The sequence below is a fragment of the Toxotes jaculatrix genome, chromosome 8, assembly GCF_017976425.1.
Source record: "Toxotes jaculatrix isolate fToxJac2 chromosome 8, fToxJac2.pri, whole genome shotgun sequence".
Classification (NCBI taxonomy): domain Eukaryota; kingdom Metazoa; phylum Chordata; class Actinopteri; family Toxotidae; genus Toxotes; species Toxotes jaculatrix.
In genome coordinates, this window is record NC_054401.1 from 14495617 (window position 1) to 14520987 (window position 25371).

Here is a 25371-nt window from a genome sequence, read left to right on the forward strand (position 1 = left end):
AGAAACAGTATGTGAGACAAAACAATCAAAAAAGCTCAGAAAACTACTGGCTTCAAAATATGTGAAAAGAAATATAGCCAATACTTGGAGTGGGAGAGAGTTAAGGATTAGAGTATTGTTAAAGATAGAAGGGGAAGAAGGAGCTACTTTATTTATCTCCGGGGTCTCCCATGAATGGATCGCCCTTTCATTGCATAAACGCACATTAAGTCATTGTCACGCACTCCGTAACAGTAGGTGGCGGTATGTAGTGCGGGGGTAGTGTGTGCTTATCAAAACTACAAAGAAGAAAGCCGAAGAAGAAGAACGCGAGTCAGAAGAAGAAGAAGAAGGGGGAAGTGTTGTTTGATTGTTTCCATTTAGTTAACTGGCGACGACTCTCCGGCTGTTTGGCTTTGAGAATATCAGGTATATTATCACAGCATCTTTATCCCCTAGAGTTACTATGAAATGACGTCGCCTTGAATCTAGAGAGCGGTGTAAGTTACTGCTACAGCTGTTTGTAGCAGTAGGAACAACCGAACGTTACACTGCTAAGCTAACGGAATGCTAACGTTATCCCGAGATTTTTTAGTCATCTGACAGTTCAGACTGTGCCAGCAAACGCTAGAGGGCTGCTTTATTGCTCGAACTGGTACAGGTTTCTGAAAATTACTTTGTTTAAGCCATGTCCAGGCAAGTAGGCGATTGTGTCCTAATCACATCCATCAGCAGCATCACCTTTTTCACAAAAGTTTCATATCTCTGGAATGGTCTCTCCTGCTGGCTCTGCTCTGGAACTTATTTTTCTTTCTTTAGCAGAATCCATACAAATTCACGATGAACCTGGAACGACTGCCCAATGAGGAGAAGCTCAGCCTTTGCAGAAAATATTATTTAGGTGAGAGTACAAAAATAATAACGACAGGATCAGCCAGGATCCATACAAATATTTGAATATTTAATCTGATCTCCTCTCCTTTGGTTTGTAAATGCTGGGTACATGTAAGGAGTGTTAACACCTTTGTTTAAATTACTTATTTATATCAAAATGATACGATGTAGTCCCATTTATGTGAGAGGGAAGATGAGTTATCTGTGCAACTCCAGTGATGGGGAGACTTTTGTAAAGGAGCAATCTTGACTTACTAAATATTTATTCTGTATTATTGTCATTGATGTTTGTTTGTTTTTTCACCTCTTCTTTTCCTCAGGTGGCTTTGCATTTCTCCCATTCCTGTGGCTGGTCAACGTTGTTTGGTTTTTTCGAGAGGCTTTTGTAAAGCCAGCCTACACTGAACAGCTTCAGATTAAAACCTGTAGGTGTCAGAACTGCCATTTTAGTCCCATAGATTTTACAAACCATCACTGCACTTATTTAATTTTAATAAAAATATGTCTATAGAAACACTGAATTTAATGTTAATGCTTTCTAGTTTCCCACAGGACTTATTCTGTGGATTGAACACTTACAGGAACCAATTCAGTCACTCATAAAGTTTTTAATTCAGTCACTATCTTTCACAAAGGTTCATTCATCAGTCATCAATCATTAAAAGTTTAAAATCGAATGTTGCACATTCTGTATAATCAGATCTAACAGAATATGCCTTTGTGTTTTGACATGGTCAAACTACTGGGATGAAGTTAGGGTGTCTTTTCAGTTTGTGTATTAGTTCTCTTTAGTCCTGGAGAACATAAGGTGACTTTTAGATGCAGCAAGATGATTAAATGCTTCCTGAGTAGGGCTGGGGAATGAACATATATTGTTTATGATGTCTTTTATATGATACTTTTTAAATAGAATTCTCCCATGCACATAAGATCTAAAATACCTTAGAACCTAAGTTTACATTAGGATTTTGAACGCTTTAGTATACATTGTTGACACGTTGATATAAATAAAATCCAGTGAACATTATCATAATATTCATTTGGTCCGTATTGCCCCACTCTTAAGCTTATAAGTACGACAAAATATGCAGCACACATCAGGATAGCTGATGTTAACATTTACTTTTGAGTGTTTATCAGCAACTAAGCGATTAAGAGATTGAATATCTTTGTGGTTAGTTTTTTTTCTGCTTGAAACAGAATCTGTTTCCCCAAATAAACCTGTCCCACTGCTACTGTTTTTTGATTTAAAACACATTTTACTCCAGCACTATATTTGCTGTTTTCTGGACTCTATTTTTTAATATATTTTTTAAATAGAAACCTTTGGGCAAAATCAGAGCATGATATGATGTAGTTGTGTGTGTAACTACCGCTTTAGTGCTAAGTAATTTTCTCTCATGTTTCTCATCTAGATGTAAAGAGGTCAGCGCTGGGGTTGCTGTTATGGGTAGCGGTACTCACCACATGGATTACTATCTTCCAGCACTTCAGAGCAGAGTGGGGGGAGGTGGGAGATTACCTCTCCTTTACAATTCCACTGGGCATTCCTTGAGATGTTTTTTGATGGCCAATCTTTTGAAAATAATTAATGATCCACTATAATGGACCAAAGAATTTTCTTTTTTTAAACTACAGTGAAAGATTTTGGTGATATGCCTGGTTTCTGGAGCTAAATTCAGTAGCTGAATAACACATTCACAGAGTAATCCTTTATGTTTTCAAAAGATAAATGCTGTAGGACTCGGAAATTTATGTTTTTTTTGTGCTTGGCTTCTGAGAAAGTCCTCTGGTTTTAGAGTAGGCTCATTAATCTTGTATAGCAGACGGTGTTAACTGTCATGTAATTATCTACAAAGTTGGATGTCCATTGAGGTTTGTTCAGGATACTGAGAAGTTTTTTTCTTGACATGTTTTATGTTTTTTTTTTGTTAAAGTTTGTATGTGACTGTGCACCCAGAACTATTTCTACTTGTGTGTGAATGACAAATAAAAAATATCCCCACTTCCAAGCTAGTATTTTTACTCCATGTGTGTTTTTTCCAAGATAAGTCAGAGTTTCATACTTCTGGAATGGCTGGAATATGATCATCCCTCTAAAATATACAAATCTGTTTGGATCATCATTTTGATGACTTAACGGTGAGTTATTTCTCTATATATATCCCTAATATTTGCATTGTTACAGAGGTCTCTAAAAGTCTGGACAATCGCTGGCGCCTGTTGTGAAACCCAATAACTTAATCCCTCCAAATGTCCCCACTTCCCTATCATCCTATATGAGTCATAACATAATCAGTGCCATTTTTAGTCACCCCAGTCAAAGCTTAAATGACAGGTTCTACATTGCTAACAGGGAGAACATGTGCCTTCCGTACATAGCTGCTGACTTTACTAGTGTGTGCCAAGAACAAGAAGTGTCAGCACACACAGTACTTTTCATGATGCAGGGAGTCACTTAATAAAACTAATTTATGGGGAGTAAATTCAAGAATCCTTTCATGGACATTGTGTATCGTTTCCAAGTGTGTTGTATTTTATTTTGGTATTCAGAGTGGAGTTGTAGTAACTACAATTACTCATGTATTGTAAATGCAATTCTTAACTTTCATTATACTTTACATTTGTGAGGTAAATATTGTTCCATTTTTTTATATCTCACTACATTCATTTGATGGCTAGTTATTTGTTACCTTACTGATTAATATTTTACACATTCAAACATTCACCAATCTAAATCTGATGTATTGTTATAGAATACACTTCCCAGCAACATGTCAAGTAGTTACAATTAAGCTCCACTTGGGACAATCATATCATTAACATGCTATTTATACATGATGTATTACTAGTACTTTCGATACTTGCAAGTACATTCCTCTGTACTTTCACTTAGCTATTGAGTGCAGGACATTTAGCTGTAGTGGAATATTTTCACACTGAGGTACAGCTACTTTTACTGAATGATGTGAATGCTTCTTCCACCACTGTGAGAGTGAGCGATGAGGGGAAAGTGACTGATGGGTAGCACACGTGCTCTGGCATGTGTCTGACGCCCCTGCTGTCACTGTCTATCTGACGCCGGCTCACGAGGGGTCAACAACACCGTCTTTTGAACTTATTTTTGGATAGACCTTCCTTGACAACCGACCTTAAGCATATGTAGTAACAGGTCTGATAACTATGAACCGTCTGTTCGCATCGGTGCCATAAACCCTCGGAATAAACCGCAGGCTACAGCGTTTGGTAATGACTAACAAACACGTTAATTGTCAATAAGCTCGCAACAGCTGCGCCACTGTCTAAACAATACACGCTTATCTTATATGGCCCCTGCCTGAACACCCAAGGGTACGCATTAGTCCAGAACATAACAGAAGCAAGGTGCCCCACTACGGATTCCCAAGTCATTATGCAACTCGAGTATAAGACCACGTATAAAACACACACCACAACAGTCAGTCACGTCCAGCATCTAAAGGGAGAGGAGCTCGGAGTCAGACAGGCGGACGCGTTGCTTCATCCTTGGCACTGCGCTATAGCTCATTCAGGACTTAACGCACAAGCGGTTAAACAGGGGCTGTCCTTTCCCTTTTGTACGCTAATTTTGGTCAGGAAATTTAAGGAGAGGTAAGCGCTGTGCGTCTTGTAGTCTGACAAGTTGTAGCCTCAGCTGCTGTTAAGTCTACTCTTCTTATTTTCTACTGATTAGAAATGGATTTCGTTCTGCCACCCACTCTGCCAACTGGTGGTATCCCATGGGAGAAGGTTTTACCACCTCTTATTCCACGGCTGAATGGGACTTATGGACAATATAATTGGTCCCCGAATTTACTTATTCCAGAGACTGATAACACCTGCTCTGCAGAGGTAGGTCATTTTAAGTTACTATGGCAAACATTTAAAAACACAAAAGTACTGATGGCATTCATTTTTGGTTTAATAGAACGTGAATGAAATCTGATAACAAATGGTCTTTTACAGTGGTGAGTTGTTCAGTAGGTTGAGATTCCACTCAGTCTACTTCAAAAGTAGTCCCAATTAAAAAAAAAAAAAAAAAAAAACCTATTTTGACAAAAAGAAATACTGACTCTGAAGATCTGCTTAGTAGCTTTTTCCAGAGCTTTCAATTGCATCTCGACTTCTTCAGTAGATGAAGACCCAAGATGCATTTGAATGCCCCCCAAAAACTAGTAAGAAGCACTTTTTCCCCTCCCCCAAATCAAACTACTGTTTCCAAGGAAGAACGAACTTCCATATTCAAACACTGGATATCTATCAGGATTTCGATTTGAAGTTTTCTGTGCTTAGAGGTGTTTTATATCTACAAAGTCATACTCAGTATTTTGACTCATTTTGGCAGGTCAACTGCGATGACACTGGATTTACAGTTCAAGTTGATGTGAAGCACTTCAACCCAGAGGACCTAATGGTTAAAGTGATAGGGGATTTTGTAGAAGTTCAAGGAAAGCATGAAGAAAGAAAGGTTGGTGTACTATGACAAATATTCCTGTATTGTTTGGTTTATTTACAACAGCTACAAAGCCTGTTATCCTCTAAACTTGTATCACTTTGTTTTACTAGAAGGATGGTCCTGGTTTTACGACACGGCAGTTTAGCCGTCGCTACCGTATCCCAAAGGGAGTGGACACCATGGCTTTGGAGTCAGCGGTGTCTCCAGATGGCATCCTTATCATATCTGCACCTATGCTGCAAACTGAGAACTCCAGATCCCTCACCTAATCACATTAATACCACACACTCAAATCACTCTACCATCTTCACCATGTATGACAACAAATGCAACAGAGGCCAAAACACACAGGCACAAACAGAAATAACTTCAGGCTCCTCCAGTCACAGCAACACTCAGCATGTGCCAAAACACACATTTGTTCTGTTCCTGGCACTGTTCTAATATTCCCTTCTCTCTGAGGTTTGTATATACTGCTCTGCTATTACTCATCAACCTTACATAATGATTCAAGGAACGAGTCTTTGTAAATATTCTGTGTTCACATATCAAAATGCTGCTGCTTCTTTTTTGTGCGACTTTTGTAAAAATGCACCATAATTGTGATTAATGATGCACACAGATGTATCTCCAAATTCTTTAATGTGGAAATATTTCTTCCAAAAACAAAGTACAAATAAACTTTATTTCTTTTATAAAAATAAAAAAAGTGACTGCATCAGGTGCCTTTTGTCAGTGTTCAAGTCACTCATTGCTCGTCCAAGAATTCATTCAACTTAGAGTCCACTTCACTAAAAGGAAAACATATTGTGATTACTTTTCTGGTATTTGGGGTGATATGTTTAAATGTTTTTGATAAGATCATAAGAGCCACATTTCATAGGATTTTACAGGCTGAGAATCAGTTTGACCAGCTGAATATTTTAACTTATCTTTTACCTGATCTGCTCCTTCACCCATTTTCTCTGTTTCCGAAGGACTTGTAATAAAGGGTCATCTTCAAACTCTTTTTCATCTGAATCTGAAATGAAAAAAAAAGTTCTGTTGAAAAAAGGAGAGGATTGATAATGGAATATTATCCTCATGTACCTATAGAGTTCAAAAGCAATATGTGGTTATGACTATGACAAAATTCCGCATGGATCACAAGTGTTACCAGCTCCTCACAGAAGAAGCATACCCAACAAAAATATAGAACATTTGAGGGGTTTTGACCTAAAGGGGTTTGGAATGCTGGGAATGGAAGCTATTCATAGGGCAGAACATATTCTCCACAATTAACAACAGGGTAAAGGTTGGTGCTCTTTGCTGCCATAAGCTCACCTTCAGCCTCTTGCAGCAGCTGTGAAATGACCTCCAAAGAGTTTTGCGTATTACACGGAGGAACTGGAGATTGTAGAGGTGCGGAGGCAGCGCAAGGAGGAGAAACTGAAGAGACGGGGGACTTCGGAGGAGGTGGTGAATCCCCCGTGGGGAACAATACCTCTGAAACTACCTGTCAAAGCCCAATGAGAACAACCTACTGGTTAATGCACCTTTAAATTACCATAATTACACTAACATCAGATGATGATGTGCGACATCTAAAATACACCAACTGTGCAGATAGAGCAGCATTTAAGACCTCTGACAAATGAAATATATTTTAGTATTAGAATTTTTGCCTTTCAAATCTTAAATTATTTAATCTTGCGTACAGTCCATCTCTTAAAGATAACATGGAAGGATCATTTTCCATAAGAAATCACATATGCGCTTCTTTGATTTTGATAATCGCCTCATATAAACAAGCATGAACATCAAATCTAAGATTTATAAATCACAAACTACTGAAGATTAAGCAGCAACACACTGACTTCTTTCAGTGCATCACGTATACTGTTTGCAAATTAGCAAGTTATTAAGGAAGCATGGAAAACATTAGGTCAAAATAAGTAGACAGCGTCCCTGGCTTGGTGCTCTTGTATTAGTCAACCTAAACAGAAAGCATGAAAAAAAAAACAACTTGAGAACTACTGAAGCTTGTGCATGTGCTGACCTGTCCTAAGGCTGTGTGGACTGGAGAAGGTGCTGGTGCAAGATCACCGGCACAGCTCTCACTGGAAAACTTCTGGCTTCCCTCCTGCTGCTGTGGCTCTGCCAATGGCATGACCTTTCTGGGAAGTCTTTGATGTGAAGAACTCCTCTTTGTAGAGCTAGGGCCATCAGTATGTTCCTTGTCCCCAGTATATCTGCAACAAATCTAGATTAAGCATTCAGACCTGAATTTTGTACATTGTGTGCATGTTTCAATACTTCACCTTGCTGATTTCTTTTGCTTTCTGATGGACACCGCTGTCTTCTTCTCATTCTTCTCTGACTCTTTTGTGTGAGCTTTCTCTTTCCTGTTACTCTCAGACCTTTTGTTGTGCAGAGCCCACTCGTCTTCTGTGGCTCCAGATTCAGCCCGTGTTGAGGATAACACATGTTCACGAATAGGCTCATCAGTAAAGATATCTGTTGGGTTACCAGGGACCTTGGTCTTTTCACTGACAGCTCTGGTCTCATCTAACCTCTGTGAAATGTTTTGTTGTGCGCTAGCATGAGATGACTGGATGGGACAGGGCAAGACATCACAGAGTAGGTGCATATGTGCAGGAACATGGGCAATAGCCTGGGGATGAGAAGCAGAAGAGCCAGCGACAACAAAGGCAGGGGAGGGGGGTGGATCTGAAGCTGAGGGACACAGTCTGTGGGATTCTTTGGCTTCTGGCTGGGGAGCAATGACGTGGGGATGAGTATCTTTTTGTGAGAATTCAGGATGTTGAATGCTCTGTTGTTGCTACAGATGATGCAAAAAAGAGGACATTAAAATGATTATGTAAACGTGGTATAAACATTAAACCAATATATTAAACCAATTATAATAAATATCATGCACTCCAACCTTATAGGCCTGTCCACCAGTTGTGTGATGGATCGAAGTGGGATGAAGACTGGTGTGTCTCAGGGACTGAGGCCACTCCCTGGCCTGCTCCATTTTCCTCCTTAAACGCCACTGGAACAAGATGTCCTCTTCCGGGCGTGTGGGGGGCCCCGAGGAAGGAATAATACATTTTTTGGAGGACACAGCTTGAACTGAGTTTGAGCTCGCCTTCGCTGTAAATGTTAATCAACACATTACACAACAACGTTGACACAACTGTCATTTAAAATATCAATTATGAAAAAAGTATCATATACTACGATTTGCATAAGATAGGACAGCACTGTACAAGCCTACATTAGAAGAAAACAATTCAAACAATCCATGTCAACAAATGGTATTCTACTCCACACTGTTGCCTTACCAGAAGTGGATTTTACTAAACTAGGAATCAAAGGTCTTCGCACTGGCTCATCTACGCTGACTGGAGAAGAGAAATCTGAGGACCCCAGGCCCGCTGAGCTGACGGGGATAGATCCATCACTCAGAGTGCATTCTCTGTTAGAGAGACTAAAGGTTATTTACAGATGAAAGAATTACTTCCTTTATTATTAATGTGACTCAATGGTATTCATACCCTCTCAGCAGAAGTCTGCTGGCCCTCTCCTGAAGGTGTAGTATCTCTGTATCATCAAATTCACCCTGAGAAGTGTCTGACAAAATCTGAGACACAAGAATAGGCAGAATACTCAATAAGACACAGTTTTGCTCTTGATATTTTAATATTAAGAGCACCCCCACTGATGTGTAAATGAATAATACTAGATAATTACATTTGTGGTACTTGAGCAAAAAAAAGGAAATTTAATCCATTACATTATCTGGCCTTATACCGCTAACAAATATACCAATATTCTATATTCTATATAATTTTGAGAGTGTGATACATTTGGGATGAGCAGGCTGAACAAACTATAATTATATCAAAACAAGGTTACATAAAAGATGGCTTCCCAGGCATTTAGTATACACTGAGGTCTCCAAATAGACACGTGGTGTGGTGCTGAAATGCAAATATTTATATACACACTTAGTTGGAATAAGGTGTCTCTCTAGCAGACCAACTTGACATAAACCAGAACATGGTGGAGGCCCATTATAATCCATTATAAAAGCATGAGCAAAGAATAAAAAACAAGATGGAATAGTAACTGTTTTTTTTTTACTTTTTAAAGAAAAAGATACATACATTTATTTAAATAGGCATGCAATAACAGGTTATACAATGGCTAATTCCAAGTACACTCACACTAGGAGATTCTCTGTATGGGGAAGGGGATCTGTCATGTTGACGCTGTCCAGCTGGACTGAAAATAGCAAGTACATGGTCACGTCTCAGAGGCCGGATGACCTGATCTGTTCAGAGGAAGGGATCCCACAGAAGAATTTTACTAGAAAGGTTGTCATCTCCATCATCAGAGCTGGTAACAGTAAATAACCCCTAAATTAAAATATTATAACAAGGGAAAAATATACCTTCGTCTGCTGTTTTATTTGGCGTTGAACTGGGGGGTAAAGATGAGGGTGACGTCCACCAAAAAGGAAACTGCTCCTCTCCAGAGGCAGAGGCCATCTGCTGGCGCTCCTCTCGACTCTGTGGTCGACCATGGCGAAAACGTTCTATGTATCTGGATGACCAAAAAAAAAAAAAAATCTGTGGTGCTTACAAGCATTCACACAGTTCAATAAAGAACACTGATCATTTTCACAATTACCATAGCATTGTCATGCTTAGTCATGTCTTTCGTAGTGCAACTTTTCAATGTGAAAAAAGCTACAGTTCCATTTAAAAGAATAACATGGGGCACAGACACCGCTACATTATGGTACATATGGTCTTGAGAAATTAAATCATACTTTGCCATCACCGAATCCTGCTGAACTCCTAGCTCAAAGGAAACTGAGGCTTTCCCTGCTCTTGAAGACTGTTTTGGTGTCTCCATGTCAGATGAGGTTGCAGTGCTGGCAGGAGGAGATCCACAGTCAGTGGAGGGCCAGGACTCTGAAAAATCAGGTTGTACATTTGCAGCAGCAAAATGGTGGTCACGTTTGTCAGACAGCTGTTGCCTTTCTGGACGCTTTGAACGTACAGGACTCAGAGTCTGCAAGAGAAGAAAAAAGTAACAGACATGAGGAACGCAGGAAAGCCACATGTGTTTTGCAGTAAAGTGTACTTTAAAACATACTGTTTTTTTCTTTGTTTTTGACAGGGCCTGGTTGCAGGATGGGTGGTAGTGTGCCTTCCCCACTCTGGATGCTGGTTGGAAGGGTTTTTGCCTTGCGAACAGAGGACCACTGCAAAAACGATACATGTGAACATCTGTAACTATGGTTTATGGTACGGAAAAAAATGCAGTATTTAGATCTTACCTGGATTTCATCACAGCTTTTGAATGCCACAGATAGATCAGAATAGCACACAAGACAGGATACACAGTACAATTGGTTTCAGTCTGTCTATGCCAGGTCTTAACTAAGCTCTTTGATTCAAGAATATGGCTGGATTGGCATGTCTGGCTTACTGGGTTACTTAGGTCTCACTGTGATATAAGTTAGAAAGACGAAGACCACATTATCCACCAGCTTTCCGAGCTGATGCGATTTGGCATGTCCACAAAAGAAAGTTACCATGGACTCAAACGCGAGTGCGACACAAATTGCCCATGAGATAGCGAATTAAGTCGCTAGAGCGGGCACTCTGAAGCTATATCCATCCTACAAATCTAACTTTTTTTTTTACTGAAAACGTAATTACTTAACTCTTTCTGACAAATATAACATTATCGATGAAACCAGAAGAAAGCGTCGCTCTTTATACCGATCGTTATTTACTCGAAGACATCGAGCCAATAGGCGCCGAGTTTAAGATGATGGACATGACATTTACTCAATCATGTAAAAGGTACTCACAGCGTAGGCGCCAATCAGTTAATAGGAAACCGGCAGCGCGCGGAAGAGGAAAGTCTGCAAAGGCTATCCGTTCCTCAAAAACAAGCTAAGTTAGCAACCGCAATTTGAGCTAGTAAATGCTATGGTCCTATGTAATAATAAAACGATCACTCTGCAGTATCTTTCAGGCGAATGTATGGAAACCGCAAGTGCTAATAGTCAACCAGATAATCGTTACAACTGGTAAATGTAGAGTTTGATTTGCGATGTAGCCTCGACGTTATACAATATTACTGCTAACGCATAACCGCAGCTAGCTAGTCAACGTTAACGTTAGCAAGCCAACGTTCTGTTACAATCCTACGTTAGTTTTGTTAAGTAGCATCAGTTAGAGGTTTGGGTTCAACCCAAACTCAGTGTGTGCTATCCGGTTACCGACGGAAACCGTCTGGCTTTAAGTCGGTGTGTGTGTGTGTGTGTGTTTTTTTTTTACCCTACGTAATATACGTTGAAAAAGTGGAGATAATGCACCACGTCAAGATCAAAACTGAAAGGCCAGGTAAGAGGCGGAATTGCGCGTATACTCTATTCTAATTCATGATTGTAAACACCACCTTCATTAAATAATGTGAACGTCTTCGTGTGGGTGTAGTTAGTAATTTCTGTAATAGCACTCAGCTTTCATTATTCCTTTTGCAGACTTAGAGGGGACTGGTGCACGCAGCAGATTGGATGCCGTTTTAAAAGGACTGGTTGAAAAGAGTGAAAATGAAAGGTCAGAAAAAATATTTTTAATGATATCAGCAATTTATCATCGTGATGGCTTTCCAGTTAAACTAACATCACTGAATTTTGAACAGGGAGCAAAATGAAGGTGACACTGGAAAAATCTCAGCGGACTCCTTGAACAAGTATGGATCAATGATTTGGGTTTCTATTGTACTTTTCAAATTACTGTACTGTTCAAAAAGTATGAACAGTACAGTAAATAATAGTAAAAAAGGTATGAAGGTCTGTCCTTTTTAAAATTGCTTTTTCCTCTTGCTCTCATCAGGGATTTGTCTCCATCATCTGCTGGAAAAAGGCAAGTGTATGTATTTTTCAGCCTGAGCTGAGTGTAACTCAAAAATATTTTTTTTGTCTTTATTTGTGGTAAAAACATTTCACTGTGGGGCTTTTCTTTTTCTATTTTTAGATTAATAAGGTATAAAAACAAAAGAAACAGTAACCTCTGATTTTTCAGTACATGCTATAAAATCCCCATCCTTGTTTTGATTTATTTTTCTTTTAGACCTTCAACTCGATTTCCACAGCACCGGAGGAAGAAGCGAAAAGAGATGGATGAGGGCATACCAGAGAGCAATCAGCATAAACAAAGTAACCTTAGTGCAAATTACAGAAGAGAATAGAACAAGAAATTCCACTGTAGCATTTGTTGTTTCTGTCCCTTTGCCTTTTACTTCATTGTACAATTTCTTACATTTTTTTCCTTGCTGTTCTCTGTCTTTCTCCATATGTTAGATGCTTACATTATTAAGTTGTTTGATCGCAGTGTGGATCTGGCTCAGTTTAACACCAGCACCCCACTGTATCCTATCTGCCGTGCGTGGATGAGAAACAATCCTTCTGTCCGAGAGCCAGCTGCTTCCCCAAGTCCCCCCCACACCATGGTAGAGGAAGAGGTGAGGCCATACAGTTATGTTGGATCATTTTAATTTTATTCAAAATATGCAAACATAACCAAAAAGTTTGATGTTATCCTCTGAAGACTAGGATGGTGTCTTTTACATGTTTTGTTTTTGCTCTTTTGCATAGCAGAGACATTAATATTTAAGTGGCAAATGTTATCACACACACTAATACTTCTAGAAAGTATTAGTAATTTCTAATACCTAAAGATGGCTTAATGCCATGGTCCCTGGGCATCATAACACCAGGAACAATTTTGTGTACATGGCTGTTCCACTGTATTCCATTTTCCATATTTCTTTGTTCTGCCAGGTCACAGACATGATCAATGGTAAAGGTCAGAATGTGTACAGGCTCCCTCCTCCAACCTCCTGTCCAGTCAACGCCTCTGGTGAACCCATCAATCTCAGGATACCACACACCGAAAAACCCGATGCCACCAAGGTTCTGTATAATGTGTGCATATGAATTACTGATGTTGTTTTACTTGTGATTGCTAGATTGCACATATCTGTCATTATATCAAGGTCATTAGTGAAAAAAATAATGAACTATAACAAAATCTGAACATTTTCTCTGTTCACAGTTAACAGATTCAGTTCCTGTATCAGGTTCCCCTATATGTGACCACATGGAACGTTGGAAAAAGATAAGGCAGAAGTATGTTTTTCCTGAAAAGCAATTTGAGACACACTATAACTTTTTTTAGCTTTTGTGTTAAAAAAAATTAAATCACCTTTTTACTGGCCTGTGTACTGTACACAGAGCACAGGTTGTTCTTGCATGCATGTTAGCACCTGCCACTACAACGTATGCAAGTGTTAAGTGTGTGCAAGCCTGACTTTTGACAAAACCACTGAAACATCCAAACGTTTGGAATGAGTTGAACTGACACATATTGGTCTTTTTTTTCCCAGGTGGAAGGAGTGCTCTAACAAGAACCAATTAAGATACAGCGAGAGTATCAGGATCCTAAAGGAGATGAAGGAGCTCTATGATCGTTAACTGGCCTCCATGAAGCTCTCCTCTATGCAGTTGGAACGGAGCCATGGCGTGGGACTCAATGTCTGAATACACCTGCCATCTAAACAGCCAGACACATAGGAAAGCAGTAATTGAACCTGGAGCCTTAAATTGACAATATGTCCTATGCATTGCAGATTTTTTTTGTTGTTGTTGTTTTGGGATATTTTAGTTGCAATTTCCTGTGTGGGAATGTCATCTAGTGTAATGTGTTATTCATAAAAAATTCTGCATATATATCTGAATAAATTAACTCGCTCATCAGTAGTATTTTTCCACAAAAACTGTCTTGTGCATCCTCAAGTTTAACAAGACTGATGAAAGTCCATTATGTTTTTAACCCCTGTCTTCACCCATGTCTGTTTGTTGGTTAATTTGTTTAACTTTCTGCAGGATTATGCAAAAAAAGTACAGAACTGATTTGCACCAAACTTGTTGGAGGGATGGTACATGTACCAGGGAAGAACCTATTACATTTTGGTGCGGAACTGGTCTAAGGGATGGATACAGGAATTCTTTTTTTTTTTTTTTTTTTTTTTTTGTGCAGCTGTGTTTATCTTGTAGAAGGAAGCAAACGCCTCATCAAAAATACTTCTTTTATTCAATGTATGTAAATGCATGAAGCTCAGTTATCAAAGTCTGTCGTCGGTAAACAATGGTAAATTAGCTGGATCATCTCATCAAAAGCTTGTCAAAATCAACATACAATCAACATACTCAAACTGGTCTCTTTACAGAACATTCTTTAAAAACAAAAACACCTTAAAAGGAGAAAGTAAGGCCTTATCAGTTATTCTGTCAAACACACAGAGCTACATGGTGTCTATGTTAACCCCCCCCCCCCCCCCCACACACACACACACACACACACACACACACACACTGCCCCATAAGCAGTAACAAACAAATCACTTATTGCAAATAAACTCGTTTTCTTCTGTGCACAAATGTACTACCTGGGTTAATCTTAGATGCCAGTTTGAGTTTGTGATTCACTTTTCTCAATACTGGTTAAAAGGTTCGTTAAAAAAAAGCAGATTCATTACAGTGGTCTTATTGGGTGCTCAGTATCTGTCCCTCCTCAATGCAGGTCACTTTGCTTTCTGTGAAGTTTAAGTAAGTGCCTGTGTCTTTCCTCTCTGGAGATGCAGAAGACTCAGACTTTCGGGAAACCCGCGACATGTGCGAGGACAGGGAGCGAGAGGACATAAACGACAAGTGGTCCTCTGCTAGGGCACTCTCGAGGACAAAGCATATGGACTGCTTGAGCTTCTTCTGGAATTCCTCGCACATGAAAACATAGAGAATGGGGTTGAGGCAGCTGTTCAGGAAAGCCAGACACACAGTCAGAGGACCTACAGTCACAATATTCTGTCTGACTTTTTCATGGTGTCCATAGTTATGCTGTATCAATATCATAACATGAAACGGCAACCAGCAGATGAAGAATGCAAAAATGACCGAGAGAATAACTCGGTGAGATCTGCGTTTCCTTGTCCTCTGCAGGCGCTTTGCACGAACACCTATGGCCACATAACAGACAGTTATTACCAAGAATGGGATGATAAAGCCCATTACAAAGCGAAAAATGTCCAGAGGCCAAATCGGTGCGTCACGTGGATAAGAACAGTAAGTCTTATTCGGAAGTGGCATAAGCTCGCGAAAAGTAGCATACGGGGCGCTGCAGATCACAGCGGCCACCCAGATGACAGCAGTAACCAAGTAAGTTTTACAAACGGTGCGCTTGTTGTGTGCCCACACGACCACGCAGACGGAGAGGCAACGATCCAGACTAATGGCCGTCAAAAAAAAGATGCTGGCAAACATGCTCACTACGCTCACAAAGGTATTGAGCTTGCACATGAAAGGTCCAAATTGCCACTTGTGGTCCTGAGTGATACTGATGATCGAGAAAAGCAGGAAGGCCGTAAAGAGGAAGTCAGCGAGGGCCAAGTTGAGAAACCAAACAGAGTTGACAGTTCTCTTCATTCTGCAGCCTGTTACGTAGATAACCAAACCATTGCCCAAAGTCCCAAACAGGAATATGGCAGAGTAGATGACAGCAGTGAATATACCCATGGCTGACGGGTGAGAATGGGAATGGAGAAAAAAAAAAAAAGAAGAAGATGAAACGTGTTATTAAACATATTTGTTACTTCAACACATTTTGCAGTTAAGCATTAACAAAACGAGGAATTTGATTACTTTTATAAATATGTAATACATTAAAATAGAATAAAATAAATAAAATAAAAATCAGATTTTAATTTACTTTATAAGATTTTAAGTTTTATCATTGCAAATAAAAATGTTAAGTGTATCACTAGCTCCTACTTTAGCTCTAGACTTAGTGAAGAGGTGACAGAATACTTTGTACGGAACTGCAAGTTTCAGAAAGCGATACAAAGGCTCCTGGAATTGCTTGAGGTACAGTTGCCTTTGTATAGCTTTTGAAAATACAGTGACCTGGATGACTGAGAATCTTCACAGATAAATTGCAAGTTGACTTTACCTCTTATATTATTTAGTTTCTACTGTGATCATTAAATATGACTTATAAACTAAACATAGATCAGCTTGATAAGAAATTAGGACAGAACACCTTTGTGTTAATGCAGTTTAAAAGCAATGCAATTATAAGTTTAAAGCATCTTACCATTTGCCATTTTTCTGGTATGATGAGCTGGGATGGAGTCTGTCTTTCCTCTAAGAAGATCTCTGTCTGATACTGCGTGTTCTAATTCTCTTTTTCTTATTACTCCTCCCTCTCAGTTCATGCATTTGCCAATGAAAATGCTGCTACCATGGCTTTGCATAGTATTAAATGATGCACAGGGAGTGGACAAACATTCAAATATAATGCGTATAATATAATAATCAAACAAGACAGTATAATCTTAAAATAGCTGGAGCTATTTGACTTAACTCTGATAAAGTCTCAACAAAAGTAAAGATGAGCTCCACATGGGTAGTAGTTGTTGCAGGACTCTTATGTTGTATATTGCATTACACTGAAAAGTATTAATTTTTTCAGACCCCCAGTTATAAGACCTAAATGGTCTGATCTTTACCTTACCTGTTTGACCCCTCTCAAACAGGTAAGGTAAAGATCTCACCTCACACTACACACGTACTGTATGTGCCTGCCAGGCTGAAATGAATGTAAAACACAGAACCAACACTAGTTTTCTTAAGTGTTATATTTTATACTTTTTAATATTTATTCTCATAAATGCACCAAACATAGCAGCTCACTGTGTGGATGCTACCATTTAAAGTCAGTGGCAGCAGTAACACCCTTGTGTAAGCTAATGTTGATGCTGTACAGAGGTCAAACACTGATCACAGGGAGGAGCAGAATGATGAAGTTAGTTGGAAGCAACAGTCTGGTCGATCCAGCTGCGCAGATAGGACACACGGGCGTACACGGCAGGGGCGCGCACGTTGCAGTTAGTGGTACCCCATGACACAATACCCACAAGGGACCACACTCCACTGTTTTCACAGACCAGAGGGCCACCAGAGTCACCCTAAAATGAGACAAATTGTGTTTTTTCCAATTGAAGAGCATGCATGGAGTCACATAATGGAATAACACCTTGGATCAAAGTTTTGAAATTGCTAGTGACACATTTAGGGTAAGCTGTGTTCTGTACAGCTTTCTACAGGATGTGGGCTGGCCTGCTATTAGAGTAAAATTATATTCACAACAGGAAAACAGATATGCAAAATCATCACTGCCGAATCAGAAGCAGTGGCACAGCAAGTAACATCAAGAAATAATGTGTCATTCACAAATAAGTATAAAAATCATTTGCTGATTATTAGATCATTATGAACGACTGGCTTGCAGTTCTTTTGAAGAATCACTTATTGTTCTTACAAACATGTTGCAGGCTTTGAAAAGGTTGTTACCTGACAGGAGGACACTCCAGAAGCACCAGCACAGATCATGGCATCAGTGATTCTGTTATAACCCCAGTACTGCTTGCACTGAGCAGGGCTGAGCAGAGGCAGGGCAGTCTGCTGGAGGAAGCGGGGGCTTGCTGAAAATGGAAAAGAAAGGCAGGTGGGCCTAGCTGCACAAATAAATCTTTTACAGCTTTCTTAGGGAGGTTTTGGTGAATATTTTGCAGTGCTGTCACGTTTCCATTATGAAAATGGAATTATTCAAACCTATGTGAGTTTTATGTCTGTTTGTAAATTTGCCCCATGTGCAAGACTTAGGAAGCGTTCGCTCACTCACAGGTTTGGCCTGTCCTGCCCCACCCAGTGGTGACACATTTGGTTCCAGAGGGGATGCTGGTGCTGGAGGAGGCCAGGCACACAGGGGACACACGGGATGTCATCTGCACTGGGGAGGACAGTCTCAGAAGGGTGATGTCATTGTTGAAGTTCTGGGAATTGTAGTAGGGGTGAGTGATGGCCTAGATGGAGAGATGAGCGTGAGACATAAGCAGATATATTTAGCACTGTGGTGTTTAATGACACATCTACATAGGAAATGGCTAGAAAGAAAAAAAGGTGTTGTTGTGTGATTGTGTTGCTTACCCTGGCAATGGACTTGACCTGAATTGGCTCACTGTTGTACTGACGGTCATGTTCTCCCAAGATAACACGGTGGTTTCTAGGACTGTAGCAAATAATTACAGACAGAGGAGTTATCGCAGTTATATTGGATTTGGATTTTTCTCATGTGGATATGGGGGCACACCAAAGTCACTTACGACACACGGCAGTGAGCAGCTGTGACGACCCAGTACTGGTTGATCAGGGATCCCCCACAGAAGTGGAATCCTGAACCGTCCTAGGAATCAGAAGATGCTTGTTTACAGTCTTTTTCAAATGACATTTTTTTCATCTCAAATACACATGGTGTTCAGAATGTAGCAGAACCACAGTGGCACGGTGGCAGTGCAGTACTTAGGCTACCTGAAGTGAAACCTGCCAGGGCCAGGATCCAGACACGGCAGTCTCCCCATTTACAATCTTGTTGTATCCACTCACTTGGGGCTTGATAGCAGGCACTCCACACCCTAGGCACAAATCACACCATAAAAAAAATGATGTGCTTGTCCCAAAATCTGGCATACTGTATATACCAGGCAGTGTCAGAATGTGTTTTGTATATTATTGAGCAATGTAGTTACAATCCTATTGATGTGCAAGCAGTCAGAGATTACAAATGATCTGCATTATCACAAACAACTACACCACAGATAAATGTGTAATCTGATGGTAGACCACCTGCAACTCACCCAGTGCAGAAGCCACAAGGGCAAAACAACTGATGAGCAAGAACATGACTGTCTTGATCGTGATTCACCTCCCTGAGTGTCAGATACTAGGGCTTTTATATGTGTACCTTGCACACTTAACCCTTAGTTTGATGTGCAGCACTTCAGGTACCCTCCACCCCAGCCTGATCGCCCAATGGGTGTGACTGTTCAGGGAACAGAACATCTGGTGATAAGCACCTGAGATGACTTATAACTGAAACATTCACCTGCTTAGTCTTATGCTGGTGTTTGTTTTGTTCTTGTGCACTTGGGTCACAACTTTTAGCAAACATACTGTTGCATAATTACTCCATTGGTAGGGGGCAACAACACCACCCCATGTTACAAAATTCAGTTTTTCTGTAATTTTAGAATGCACGTTTTTGAATACATATTTAGAACATATTTGTACATTCAGTATGACCTTTGCTTCATACTGCTCGCATCAGCAGAAACAAATTGAAAACTCTTGATAGACTTTGCACACGTTAACACATGGTTTTGACAGCAACAGTTACACCTTTTTAATCACGTATACAGCTAGCAATTATACAGGAAAAAAGATACTGATCTAAACCTTTGTGGTCTATTTACAGGAACCAGTTATATCTGCAAGTTTCAAGAGCTGCATGTTCAATGTACCTTCTGCACGAAACACTACTGTGTATGAATTATAAATCACAGGAAAAACAGTACATTTTTCAAATCAGAATCCCCTCTTTATTGATTTAATGTTTAGAAATGAGAGCCATCATGCAAATCAGTGGCAAGATGACTCATAAAGACAAACAGCCTTTGATGCGGTCTGAAGAAAATGAATGTTGTGTGTGTGGGATTGAGTTGCTTACATTTGTTAAATATTATAGCAATAACTGAAGTACGAATAAGCCTGATATCTAATGTTTATTGGATGTGTACTATGAAAACAGCTTGAAGACAGCAAGTGTGTGTTGGGATCTGGGGTAAAGACACTGTCAGCAGTCTTCAGTCGACTTCCTCAATAGTTGGGCCAGAGGAGGAACCACCTCCAGCTCCACCAGGGAAACCACCAGGCATTCCTCCTGGCATCCCTCCAGGCATCCCTCCTGGCATGCCCCCTTGGTAAAGCTTTGAGATGATGGGGTTGCACACTTTCTCTAGTTCCTTCTGCTGGTGATCGTACTCATCCTTTTCTGCCATCTGGATAACAGAGGGAAAACAGACTTCATTATAACAGAAGAGTGCTACAGGGAAGTGTGAAATTGCAGCACAGTGTTTACACAGAATTGATCTGCTTTCGCAATATGAGCCAATGAGGAACCTCTGACTGTTCTCTCTCCTCTGACTGGTTGAGTCAGTGGATTTTTACCTGGTTCCTGTCCAGCCAGGCAATGACTTCGTTGCACTTGTCTACGATGGTCTTTTTGTCCTCAGGGCTGATCTTGTCTTGGAGCTTCTCGTCCTCCACAGTGCTCTTCATGTTGAAGGCCAGAGACTCGAGGGAGTTCTTGGCTGTAACCTTGTCTCTCTGGGCCTCATCCTCAGTCCTGAACTGCTCTGCCTCCTGCACCATGCGCTCAATGTCCTCCTTGCTCAGCCGTCCTATAGGAGAATGAAATACAAAGCTCTGTACACGCCATGCAAGATTTCTTTATTTTCTCTTTCAACTTTTGTGCTACATTATCCTTAATATGGTCATCTACCTTTGTCATTGGTGATGGTGATCTTGTTCTCTTTTCCGGTGCTTTTGTCCACTGCAGACACATTGAGAATGCCATTGGCATCAATGTCAAAGGTCACCTCAATCTGTGGGACCCCTCTTGGAGCAGGTGGAATACCAGTGAGCTCAAACTTGCCCAGGATGTTATTGTCCTTGGTCATGGCTCTCTCGCCTTCATAAACCTGAGAACAATTACTCAGATCAAATTCTGATGCATTGGTGAACACTTCACATTCACTATAATACGCTGGGGAAATGGGGACTGAACCGTTATTTCAGCTTTACTTCAGGATTGCTGTACCTGAATGAGCACACCAGGCTGATTGTCTGAATAGGTGGTAAAGGTCTGGGTTTGCTTGGTGGGGATGGTGGTGTTCCTTTTGATAAGGACAGTCATCACTCCTCCAGCAGTCTCAATTCCCAGGGACAGGGGCGTTACATCCAGCAGGAGCAGGTCCTGTACATTCTCAGACTTATCACCAGCCAAGATGGCAGCCTGCACAGCTGTAAAGAGTTTCCAAATGGTGAAACAAATACCATAATGACTCCAGTATAAACCACTTTATTGTGTTTGAACAACTTTTATACTAAAAGAAAAAAATTGCAAGAAAACATGTATAAACCTAAAAACGATAGAGATATTCACCTGCACCATAGGCCACAGCCTCATCAGGGTTGATGCTCTTATTGAGATCACGGCCATTGAAGAAGTCCTGCAGTAGCTTTTGAATTTTTGGGATACGTGTGGAGCCACCGACCAGGACAATGTCATGTATCTGGGTCTTGTCCATCTTGGCATCCCGCAGGGCCTTCTCCACAGGTTCGAGGGTTCCACGGAACAGGTCTGCGTTTAGCTCTTCAAAACGTGCCCTGGTGATGGAAGTGTAGAAATCTGTTCCTTCGTAGAGTGAATCGATCTCAATGCTGGCCTGGGTGCTGCTGGAGAGGGTCCGCTTTGCGCGCTCACATGCTGTGCGCAGACGACGCACAGCTCGCTTGTTGTTGTTGATTTCCTTTTTGAACTTGCGCTTGAACTCAGCAATGAAGTGGTTAACCATGCGGTTGTCAAAGTCCTCACCACCCAAGTGAGTGTCACCGGCGGTGGCCTTGACCTCAAATATGCCATCCTCAATAGTCAGGATTGACACATCAAAAGTGCCACCTCCAAGGTCAAAGATAAGGACATTACGTTCGCCACCAACCTAAAGCAAATGGTAAGAATTAGTAATAAAAACATGAAATAGGTTAAGGTTTGCATTTAACTAGATAGTAACCTTTTTGTCCAAGCCATAAGCAATGGCTGCAGCGGTGGGCTCATTGATGATGCGTAGCACATTAAGTCCAGCGATGGTTCCAGCATCTTTGGTGGCCTGACGCTGGGAGTCGTTGAAGTAAGCAGGAACTGTGATAACTGCATTGGTAAGAGGCTGTTAAGACAGTAAGACCTTGAGTCAATAGGTAGCATCTGTGTGCTTACACTATTCTACCTTTTAAAATCAGTCAGCATGTTGCAACCATTTAAAACCATGAATAGAGGCCACAGAGCACTTAGTAAGACTATTTCTCAGAAGAGAAGGGTGTGACAGATACAAACATAAGGTAAAGGTTCCTGGAAGCTGCATCATGACAGAGGCACATCTGCATGAAACTAAACTAAAACTAAACTGAAACTAAAATAGTACAGTACATTTCTTAGTAACTACCTTGCCAAGATAAGCTTCAGAGATCTCCTTCATCTTGGTGAGAACCATAGAGGAAATCTCCTCAGGGTAGAAGGTCTTGATCTCACCCTTGTACTCTACCTCCACCTTGGGTTTGGAGGAGTCATTCACAACCTTGAATGGCCAGTGCTTCATGTCTGACTGCACCACAGCATCGTCAAACTTACGGCCAATCAGACGCTTAGCATCTGAAGTAGATTTAAAGAAAAAAACATAACACTGTAAGTCACATAGTAAGTTCACAGTATATGTACAGTAAATAACGAGTCTTGACTTTTCTTCTTTAGAAGGATTAATTGTTAACACGGTAAGAAGAATAAGAAAAATAATTCTAGACCACTATTTTTGAGCCTGTTGTCTTGAGCTTGTCCTCACCAAATACAGTGTTGGATGGGTTCATGGCCACCTGGTTCTTGGCAGCATCTCCAATCAGTCTCTCAGTGTCTGTGAAGGCCACATAGCTGGGTGTGGTCCTGTTTCCTTGGTCATTAGCTATGATCTCCACTTTGCCATGCTGGAAGATGCCCACACAGGAGTATGTGGTGCCGAGATCAATGCCTACTGCTGGTCCTTTAGACATCTTTGATAAACAAAAAGACAAAAAAAAAAAACCCAAATCATTAATTGTTGCCTTTGAATGTATTCATCATTTCTCAATAAAGCATTAATATTCTTTTTTATGTTTATAATTGTATTTGTTTTGGGGCTCAACTGAGGCTCAACTTGTGCTGGAGTGGCTTGAACTACCTCCTGACACTTGAGACCAAACGACTGGACTATATTACTCTGCCCTTTAATTCCCTCTCCACACTGCTTTCCTCCCCTCAGCAACATTACACTACAGTGTCTCAGTCAGGCCGGTGAAAGGTGATTCACTGAACCTGCAGTAGTGATCTGTGTGTCTATTTTCCGACAGCTGGCTCCAAATAGCTTACAGTTAGCCTGCTATAAAAAGTATCAGCATATCTACATGGCAATGAATGGAAGGTGGCTACAAATTCAGACATCTCAGCAACTAGTGGGTAAAACGTACCTGGTTCCTTTTAAAATAAAGGGCTTAATAAACAGAAATACCCCCACAAATCTACAGCTTTAAGGTGCAGTAACAAACATATTTGATTAGGTCAGAACACAACACAACACAACACAACACAACACAACACAACACAACACAACACAACACAACAAAAGCTTCTTGTTGCCACACTTCTTGACACTTCTGTGCTCTGACAAAACCAGCAGAGTGTGGCAAGCAGGAATGTGTTTAGAAGCAGAGACACACAACATATGTTCCACCAAATCACAAAACTACCTTGGGGTTTTTTTTTATACATGATCAGAAGAAAGAGTTCTTCTGTTTGTTTAATAAGTGGATGTCTCAGGACTCCTGCAACTGGGGTTGGTTATTGAATTATCACTTGTTATCTGGTTGTGTAACACAGAGCACAAAATGCTGACATAGTACTGTTGTTTCACTGCCTAGCCACAGTTGGACAACTGTGGCTATTGCGAAATGGAAACGATTCATTAAAATGAGACATGAGTTAAATGAGACATTGTGATTGCTGGACAGTCACTGAACTGTATGCTTTTCTGTAACCATGCAAGCCTCACTTACATGGGAACACCTCTCACATGTGGCAGTTAAGCTTTTAAAGCAGCAAGCAAGACAGACTTGGAAGCCAGGCTGAATGCAATGCTTCTTATAGAAGGGGTTACCTTGCGCTGTCAGATGTTCAAGACTTGAGAGTTTACTGAGTTAAAGCGGTGCTTCGTTTTCACCCAGCACACAATACCAACGTCTGAGCTCCTCTCCAATGCTCCTTTCCCTCTCCTGGCAGGCAGACTAAGAGGGCGAGTGTCTCTTCTCCCCAGTGTATATAGAGCACTGGGCAGGGAGAGCCCATCTGGGTGTCAGGTGACTCCACCAAGGAAAGTTCTAGGTCCATGCTTCTCCTCATTGACTGGATTTTCTTGAAAGAAATCTTGCTGTTGTTGGCTCTGTAACCCTCTGCTGGTTGAGCAAAACAACAACAAAAAAACCTGTAAAATTAAAAATGCCAAATGATGGGGGCTTCGACTTGACATCTAAAACAAACATGTTCATATTATTATGCAGGCATTGCTCTACTTAAAAGAAAAAGTAGTTCCTGAACATAGATAATGTTGTTCACATGCTCTATTACCCACACTTTCAGGACACTGAACAGTACACTGTTACCAACTGACCTTTTTTTAAAAATGCTTTTTAACCATTGTGAAAATCTTGAACTGAACCTCTGGGGTGGAGAATAACTGTAGTTTCACAAAGTCATTTTAAATACAATGTCTTGCTTTTTTTCATTCCTCTTTATCTACTGCAGGCACTGGTTAGGAAGACTAGTGCTCTCTCAGCAAAAGCTCAAACAATATTTAGCTGCCACAGTGATTGCTGACCTCCTGTATTAGGTATACAAGGAAACTGAACATGAATATTGCATCATAAAGAAATCTTCAGTATTTTTATTGAGGTATATTTTTGTCATTCATATTGTGAATGTGTTTCCTTCTCCTTTTAACAAACAGTTGTGCAGTACGTTTTTCTTCCCCTTACTACATGTTCTCTCTGCCATAGCTCAGAAGCTGGATGTCTGTTCTTGTTATGGAGGCCTCTTTGACACATAGGCCATCTGGCATTAAATATAACTGCAGTTCGTTACAGACACCACCTGTTGCGACACACCAGATCTTAGTATTCACATACACACCTCGTAAGTAGT

General features: G+C 40.5%; 6 protein-coding genes and 1 pseudogene across 10 annotated transcripts; 3 read left to right on the plus strand and 4 right to left on the minus strand.

The window, feature by feature from the left end:
- Window positions 1-292: 292 nt before the first annotated feature.
- On the plus strand, window positions 293-2889 carry psenen (presenilin enhancer, gamma-secretase subunit). Of its 2 annotated transcripts, none has more exons than XM_041043881.1 (4): window positions 293-408; window positions 802-880; window positions 1194-1298; window positions 2289-2889. In XM_041043881.1, exons 2-4 carry the CDS (start codon window positions 820-822, stop codon window positions 2426-2428), a joined length of 306 nt encoding a protein of 101 aa, XP_040899815.1. In that variant the 5' UTR covers window positions 293-408; window positions 802-819; the 3' UTR covers window positions 2429-2889. The 2 variants fall into 2 exon arrangements, with proteins under 2 accessions (XP_040899815.1, XP_040899816.1); XM_041043882.1 differs by having other exon boundaries at window positions 295-408; window positions 799-880.
- A 1449-nt stretch (window positions 2890-4338) lies between these two features.
- On the plus strand, window positions 4339-6041 carry hspb6 (heat shock protein, alpha-crystallin-related, b6). 2 transcript variants are annotated; one of them, XM_041043879.1, is made up of 4 exons: window positions 4339-4503; window positions 4586-4743; window positions 5237-5359; window positions 5458-6039. In XM_041043879.1, the coding sequence occupies exons 2-4, from the start codon at window positions 4588-4590 to the stop codon at window positions 5614-5616; spliced, it is 438 nt and encodes a 145-aa protein (XP_040899813.1). In that variant the 5' UTR covers window positions 4339-4503; window positions 4586-4587; the 3' UTR covers window positions 5617-6039. The 2 variants fall into 2 exon arrangements, with proteins under 2 accessions (XP_040899813.1, XP_040899814.1); XM_041043880.1 differs by having other exon boundaries at window positions 4339-4743; window positions 5458-6041.
- On the minus strand, window positions 5973-11262 carry proser3 (proline and serine rich 3). 2 transcript variants are annotated; one of them, XM_041043817.1, is made up of 13 exons: window positions 10683-11262; window positions 10499-10607; window positions 10170-10414; window positions 9789-9940; window positions 9562-9668; window positions 8890-8975; window positions 8677-8810; window positions 8274-8485; window positions 7648-8168; window positions 7386-7578; window positions 6671-6842; window positions 6287-6368; window positions 5973-6138 (listed from the first exon to the last, which is right to left on the minus strand). In XM_041043817.1, exons 1-13 carry the CDS (start codon window positions 10691-10693, stop codon window positions 6096-6098), a joined length of 2067 nt encoding a protein of 688 aa, XP_040899751.1. In that variant the 5' UTR covers window positions 10694-11262; the 3' UTR covers window positions 5973-6095. The 2 variants fall into 2 exon arrangements, with proteins under 2 accessions (XP_040899751.1, XP_040899750.1); XM_041043816.1 differs by lacking the exon at window positions 10683-11262 and having other exon boundaries at window positions 10499-10624.
- A 39-nt stretch (window positions 11263-11301) lies between these two features.
- Window positions 11302-14419, plus strand: lin37 (lin-37 DREAM MuvB core complex component). Of its 2 annotated transcripts, none has more exons than XM_041043868.1 (9): window positions 11302-11760; window positions 11901-11976; window positions 12062-12112; window positions 12256-12291; window positions 12493-12578; window positions 12723-12883; window positions 13203-13334; window positions 13477-13550; window positions 13808-14419. In XM_041043868.1, exons 1-9 carry the CDS (start codon window positions 11727-11729, stop codon window positions 13893-13895), a joined length of 738 nt encoding a protein of 245 aa, XP_040899802.1. In that variant the 5' UTR covers window positions 11302-11726; the 3' UTR covers window positions 13896-14419. The 2 variants fall into 2 exon arrangements, with proteins under 2 accessions (XP_040899802.1, XP_040899804.1); XM_041043870.1 differs by having other exon boundaries at window positions 11304-11760; window positions 12256-12285; window positions 13808-14416.
- A 76-nt stretch (window positions 14420-14495) lies between these two features.
- On the minus strand, window positions 14496-16707 carry LOC121185603 (chemokine-like receptor 1). The gene is made up of 2 exons (XM_041043853.1): window positions 16570-16707; window positions 14496-15994 (listed from the first exon to the last, which is right to left on the minus strand). The coding sequence occupies exons 1-2, from the start codon at window positions 16577-16579 to the stop codon at window positions 14967-14969; spliced, it is 1038 nt and encodes a 345-aa protein (XP_040899787.1). The 5' UTR covers window positions 16580-16707; the 3' UTR covers window positions 14496-14966.
- A 398-nt stretch (window positions 16708-17105) lies between these two features.
- Window positions 17106-19291, minus strand: LOC121185609 (chymotrypsin-like protease CTRL-1). The gene is made up of 7 exons (XM_041043866.1): window positions 19172-19291; window positions 18846-18949; window positions 18641-18720; window positions 18465-18546; window positions 18160-18340; window positions 17829-17959; window positions 17106-17443 (listed from the first exon to the last, which is right to left on the minus strand). The coding sequence occupies exons 1-7, from the start codon at window positions 19215-19217 to the stop codon at window positions 17282-17284; spliced, it is 786 nt and encodes a 261-aa protein (XP_040899800.1). The 5' UTR covers window positions 19218-19291; the 3' UTR covers window positions 17106-17281.
- Window positions 19292-19889: 598 nt separating this feature from the next.
- Window positions 19890-24477, minus strand: LOC121185583 (annotated as a pseudogene).
- Between the last annotated feature and the right edge of the window lie 894 nt (window positions 24478-25371).